Source organism: Mizuhopecten yessoensis, unplaced genomic scaffold (genome assembly GCF_002113885.1).
Source record: "Mizuhopecten yessoensis strain PY_sf001 unplaced genomic scaffold, ASM211388v2 scaffold1883, whole genome shotgun sequence".
NCBI lineage: Eukaryota > Metazoa > Mollusca > Bivalvia > Pectinida > Pectinidae > Mizuhopecten > Mizuhopecten yessoensis.
In genome coordinates, this window is record NW_018404269.1 from 1,180,660 (window position 1) to 1,186,797 (window position 6,138).

At 42.6% G+C, this 6,138-nt stretch overlaps 1 protein-coding gene across 4 annotated transcripts; it reads left to right on the forward strand.

The window, feature by feature from the left end:
* Positions 1 to 72: 72 nt before the first annotated feature.
* LOC110442284 lies at positions 73 to 6,082 on the forward strand. 4 transcript variants are annotated; one of them, XM_021485817.1, is made up of 3 exons: positions 73 to 1,289; positions 2,651 to 4,541; positions 4,948 to 6,082. In XM_021485817.1, the coding sequence occupies exons 2-3, from the start codon at positions 2,678 to 2,680 to the stop codon at positions 5,319 to 5,321; spliced, it is 2,238 nt and encodes a 745-aa protein (XP_021341492.1). In that variant the 5' UTR covers positions 73 to 1,289; positions 2,651 to 2,677; the 3' UTR covers positions 5,322 to 6,082. The 4 variants fall into 4 exon arrangements, with proteins under 4 accessions (XP_021341492.1, XP_021341483.1, XP_021341505.1 ...); XM_021485808.1 differs by lacking the exon at positions 73 to 1,289 and adding an exon at positions 1,310 to 1,331; XM_021485830.1 differs by lacking the exon at positions 73 to 1,289 and adding an exon at positions 1,465 to 1,642.
* Positions 6,083 to 6,138: the final 56 nt, after the last annotated feature.

A 6,138-nucleotide genomic window follows, 5' to 3' on the forward strand; every position in this document is an offset into this window, starting at 1 on the left:
GGGACCTTACCAACAGGAGAAGTGGGGCACAGAAAACATCTAAATGGGACCTGACCAACAGGAAGTGGGGCACAGAAAATAGCTTAATATGACCTGACCAACGGGAAATGTGGGAAAGAAAGTAGCTAAATGGGACCTGACCAACGGGATATTGGGCACAGAAAATAGATTAATGGGACCTGACCGACAGGAAGTGGGGCACAGAAAATAACTAAATGGGACCTGACCGACGAGAAGTGGGGCACAGAAAATAGCTCAATGGGACATGACCATCAGGAAGTGGGGCACAGAAAATAGCTAAAAGGGACCTTACCAACAGGAGAAGTGGGGCACAGAAAATATCTAAATGGGACCTGACCAACAGGAAGTGGGGCACAGAAAATAGCTTAATATGACCTGACCAACGGGAAATGTGGGAAAGAAAGTAGCTAAATGGGACCTGACCAACGGGATATTGGGCACAGAAAATAGATTAATGGGACCTGACCGACAGGAAGTGGGGCACAGAAAATAACTAAATGGGACCTGACCGACGAGAAGTGGGGCACAGAAAATAGCTCAATGGGACATGACCATCAGGAAGTGGGGCACAGAAAATAGCTAAAAGGGACCTTACCAACAGGAGAAGTGGGGCACAGAAAATATCTAAATGGGACCTGACCAACAGGAAGTGGGGCACAGAAAATAGCTAAATGGGACCTTACTAACATGAGAAGTGGGGCACGAAAAATAGCTAAATGGGACCTGACCAACAGGAAGTGGGCACAGAAAATAGCTTAATAGGACATGACCAACGGGAAGTGGGGCACAGAAAATAGCTTAATATGACCTGACCAACGGGAAATGTGGGAAAGAAAGTAGCTAAATGGGACCTGACCAACGGGATATTGGGCACAGAAAATAGATTAATGGTACCTGACCGACAGGAAGTGGGGCACAGAAAATAACTAAATGGGACCTGACCGACGAGAAGTGGGGCACAGAAAATAGCTAAATGGGACCCAACCAACGGGAAGTTGGGCACAGTGTGATAAGCGAAACATAAAGATTACATCCCCCATTTTGTAAATGTACCTGGTAATGATGATTTTCGATCAAAACCAATCTATGTACTTAGATAACAATAAGTTCAAAGATATTAATAGACTGACAGGTGAATGCTGGTCCACAACATACATGTAAGCTGAGGCCTGTTTATCTTTAAATGGCCAATCCGTATACGCCAAATCAAACACCTACACTTGTACTTTGTATACGTCACTTCCGGTAACGAGGGAACATTCTGTCAGGTTGGTATAACAGTCATGTCCTATATAGAAGCACATCTGATGGTGTTTGTCAATTTTAAACTATCAATTATTTATTTCATCATGAAATGCATGTTTGGTCGTAATACAAGTATTGTTGGTAGCATCGGTTAATATATCTTTTTGTGTCGATCAAATTGTATAACTCAGGGTACACTATATACATGTAATCGGCGACATACTTTAGGTTTGTAGACAACCGCAGCATAGAGATATCATTATACCTGTTTAGTGTGTGCGTTTTAAGCTAGAATGATTTGCACATTGGCCGTCCCTTAACAGAACATATACTGACTGCGATAAAGTATGCGGTAATACTTGTGTGAACACTTACGGTAAGCGTGTACAACACCTCATCATGTGATTACCTACAGTATAGTGATGTAGCAAAGTCATGTGATATCTAATGCAGACGAGAAACCAGATAAACCTGCTCATTGTTTACGTTCCCATAAAGACACAGGCTAAACTTCGAGGGATAACAAGGACAGTTTAAACAGGGAATTCGTATGTGTGGTTACTTGTACCGATCGCTTATTACGTATACTATGTACTGATATTATATGTATACATTGAGGTATTTTTATATGTTTACTACATGTCATTTAAGTAAGAGGTAACTTATACGTACAGTATCGAATTCCATAAATATGACAAACATTTAACAAAGTTGCCATGTAGAATTAAACAATATTGATCGGGTATATATAATATTCACATCAAAGTAGAGGCGACCCCCTCCATTGTGCATGTAGAGAAATGACCTAGAGTCTTTTACTTATTCCGATTTAGTCTAATTGGATAGTTGGTCAATCTGGTTGATTCGTTGTCGTTTCTTGGTGACGCGCAGCTGGTCATCCACACTTTGACAATGGTAAATAGAAACAAGCTTCATGGTCTCCAATGCATCAAACGGCATGTTGAAATCCCGGGTTATAGGACTAGCAGGTCCAAGCGCTTCTTCGATGTAATTGATAGAACAGCGGTGGTTGTAGATTTTAAGATAAGGTGGCGTTTTGGTCACATCGACATCGGCACATATCACAGATAGTATTTGCATTGGTTGTTTGTTTATGGCATTTTGCCGTTATGGCGTTAGTAACTTAGCGATGACCGCTAGGTCTTTTTGATTGATTTATTGTCTTAAAACATTCCCAGTTTACAAATATACGTAATGCTACTTGTTATAGTTTCGGGTTCATTGCAGGGGTGTATTACTCGGCCCGTAATTCTGACTTTACAGACAAATTACCCTCGGGTGTAATTTATTCTAGATCTACTTGTGCAAGAAAAATGAGTAAATAGAACGTAAAAGAAAATATATCTTGTTTGTATGCTTTTAGGTGACATATCTTTCCAATCAAATCAACATGGCTGAGACAAAACAATCCAGCTCGCAAGTTACTGGTGATACTGCAAGCTGTTGTAACACAACGGAACCTGATGTCGATGACGTCAGAGGTAACCTCGTGTCAGAGGAATCTACAACGTCACTTACTGTTGACCCGTTCCTGATAGAATGTCCTATATGTCTGGAGCAGCTAGTCCAGCCCAAGTCCCTGCCGTGTCTACATACATTCTGTCTCAAGTGTCTGTCAGATTGTATCATAAAAAACGATAACCCGACCACATTTCCTTGTCCCATATGCAGGAAAGTCACCATGCCTCCAGATTCAAGCTTGGATAAAGGCACATGGGCTGCAGAGTTCCCGACAAACAATCTGATTGTTGAGATGATAAAATACACTCAGCACACTGCCACTGGGAAACTGTGTGATCCGTGTAGGAGGCGGACGGACAGACAGAGCCCTGCTGTCCGGTGGTGTAGGATATGTAGTGTATATCTGTGCCAGAACTGCGAGGACGACTTCCACGGATTTCTTCACTCGAATGTGGAAACCTTACATGTTAGTGAGCTCAACCAATCGCCGTTAAAGGCAAATACGGCTTTAATTAGATGTAGCAAGCATAAGAAGAAAATGAGTTTGTTCTGTGAGGACCACCAGGCTCTGTTGTGCAGTCTATGTGTAGCAGTCTCTCACAGAACATGTTGCAGCGTACTTACGCCGCCCGAGTACGCCCAGAAACTCACAAGCGATACCGTCATCAGGACACGCCTGGCTAAGGGTGAGCACGTGATGGACGCTCTCGTGAAGGATTTCAGCACCCAGCTGGAGTTGCTGGAACATAATAAACAGGAAGCAGAACATAGTATTTCTGAAGAAAGCCAAAACATAAACAACATCGTCAAAAGGTTACACGATCAATCCATGAGCAAACTAATAGGAGTTTACAAAGAACAAAAGGAACGTCTCGAGACGTCAATACAGCGGTGTAAAAGTCTCAAGAACAGTATGACCAACACCGGCAAGGTATCGGGGGTGATATCGTCTGGGTCAGACAGTATCCAGAAGATTTCTATTTACCAGCGAGGCAAGGCCGAAATAGAGTCGTGCACACAAGTCGTCCATGACCTTGTGCGACCCTTTGAGGGAAAGGTTTTAAGTTTTGAACCAGTCGGTCTTCATGAAAAAATTAAATATGTTGAGTCATTGGGAAAGATAAGCGTAATCAACCAGATCCGGGATTATCCTTCAGCTGTGGACAAGTGGCTCCCTCTGTCGGACAGAATCGCTACACATCACAGCACAGTCTCCGTCAAACTGGACGCAGACAAGCAGATCTGTTCAGTAAGAGATGTTATGTGGTTTGACGATGACGTCATCCTTCTCACAGATGCAAACAACAAGAAGGTGAAACTGTTCGCTGAAAATGGAGATTTTATTGACTCGCTGAATCTTGCAGACCGACCCTGGGCTGTGTGTAAACTGCCAGGGAACAGAGCAGCGGTGACGAGACCTGATTCTAAAACAATTTCAGTCATTATGGTGGAAGAGAAAATGACAAAACAAACACATGACAGCGGTGTTGACAGCTGTGTCGACGTCGGTCAGGAGTCCTCCAAACCAGAGTTGAGTTCAGACTCGAGTGACTGTGAAGCCCGCGAACTGGTTCCCGATGGAAACGAGGTAGCTCCCAGTCGTAAGAGGAATACTGTACTGAGACTAGAAAAAGATATCGTGATCGACCGACCTTGTTATGGCGTCTGTTACGTTGGGGACAAGTTTATCGTCAGTAATGGAAGACAGAGTCCGTACCAGGTGTACAGTGTGATGCCGGACGGACGGACAGACCTTATGATGGAACACGAGTCACCATCTTACTATATCACCGGTAAGTACATGTAGTACAATAGATTTAGACGAATATCGCTATTGTCTTGCCAAGGGAATTTGAAAGTAGTGAATGCAAAATTACCTGGAAATCTTGGGCACTGCCTTGTGAAATTTTTCGTTCTATATATGATTCTGATTGCTTCAATAACTTGCTATGCTTTATTTCAGCGTGTTTGTGATCTTGTTTAATATGCGATAAGACTTTGACAATGAATTACAGTTCGTCATTTAACAATTGATGTACTTATTGCTCTTTGTTGAAACAAGAGTTATCTGTTCTATACATGCCATAAATTAAATATTTTTTCTCTTATATCTAACTATGTCTTTGATTATTTAAATATACGTTTGAAAATAAACCATATAAAATTAGCTGTATGACTCCATAATTTTTCCTTCGCCAGGGGACATAACCCAGCCTAATGTCCTAGTCAGTTTGATCAGCTCCATCCCTGGTAACGCCGCCATATACCGCATGCCAGGTGTCCATCCTCATGATCGCGCCAACGTTAACGTTTCAGTATCACCCGTCACGGGAGGCAGCCTGACCAACGCACATGGCGTGGACGTTGACCGTGAAGGAAATGTATACATGTGTTGTGGTGGACTTCCGGGGCTCGTGCAGGTGACGGTGGAAGGTGGGACAGTCAGGGAACTTGTTGGGGTCGTGCAGGGCGTCAAGGACCCCCGGGCTGTAGCGATGATACAGAATAAAGTCGTGCTCGCCGACGTCGATAAAGCTAATGCCAACAGTATCAAAATATTCCACCTCCGCTGAGATAACGCGGCTGTTTTAGATGTCTTTTCGGCAACGTCGTTCAATGTTTACGTACTCGTTTTCGGGCCTATACGATAGGACTACATTTAAGGATTGAACGTTTGTCATATTGGAGTTACAGCCAATGTGAATACAATCTGGGTGACAGATCAATAGAATGGGTGACAGATAAATAATCATGACGACCTAACGGACGTCATGATTATTTATATGTCTCCCAGATTGCATTCATATTAGCTGTAACTGCAATCTGACAGACATTTCCTCATACGACCTGTCTTTTATTTATTAGTTGGAAGAGCTTTATTCATATTTCCTGCTATCGCAAAACCTCAGTGATCCAACTCTTGGAACAGCCGGCAGACGGCCATTATCGGACAGAAAACTTTCAAAACAACGGTCGCCATTAAAAAATGTAACCAGGCGACAATTGTTAAATGCAGTTAAATGCGTTAAGTGTATGTGCAGAACATTCTAATACAAAAGTAAGAACTTACCGTCCTATTCTGGATGTCTTCTTTGTCTGCAAAACCCAACAAGATGGCGGCTATCGTATCGGTGGGAGTGGTTGCTAACACTGACGTCACGGAAACCAGATAATGCAGACTGTAGTTACTATCCATTAACTGCAGACTAACTTATCATAACGATAGAACGGTCTACGTGTAGGTAACGATAGGTGTGAGGGAACCTGTTCCTAAAGAATGTTGCCATATGTTGTTTTTCCTCTGTTCATTTATTTCTTACGTACAAATAATTTGTACTTACTTGATTCTGTCATTTTGTTTTTCTTTAAAATGTTACTGAGACGGTCTGA

Bases quoted from the DNA above. Each gene is read 5' to 3' on its own strand.
- LOC110442284 (XM_021485808.1), top strand. The intron at 4,542-4,947 runs GTAAGTACATGT...TTCCTTCGCCAG, and splicing joins ACCATCTTACTATATCACCG to GGGACATAACCCAGCCTAAT.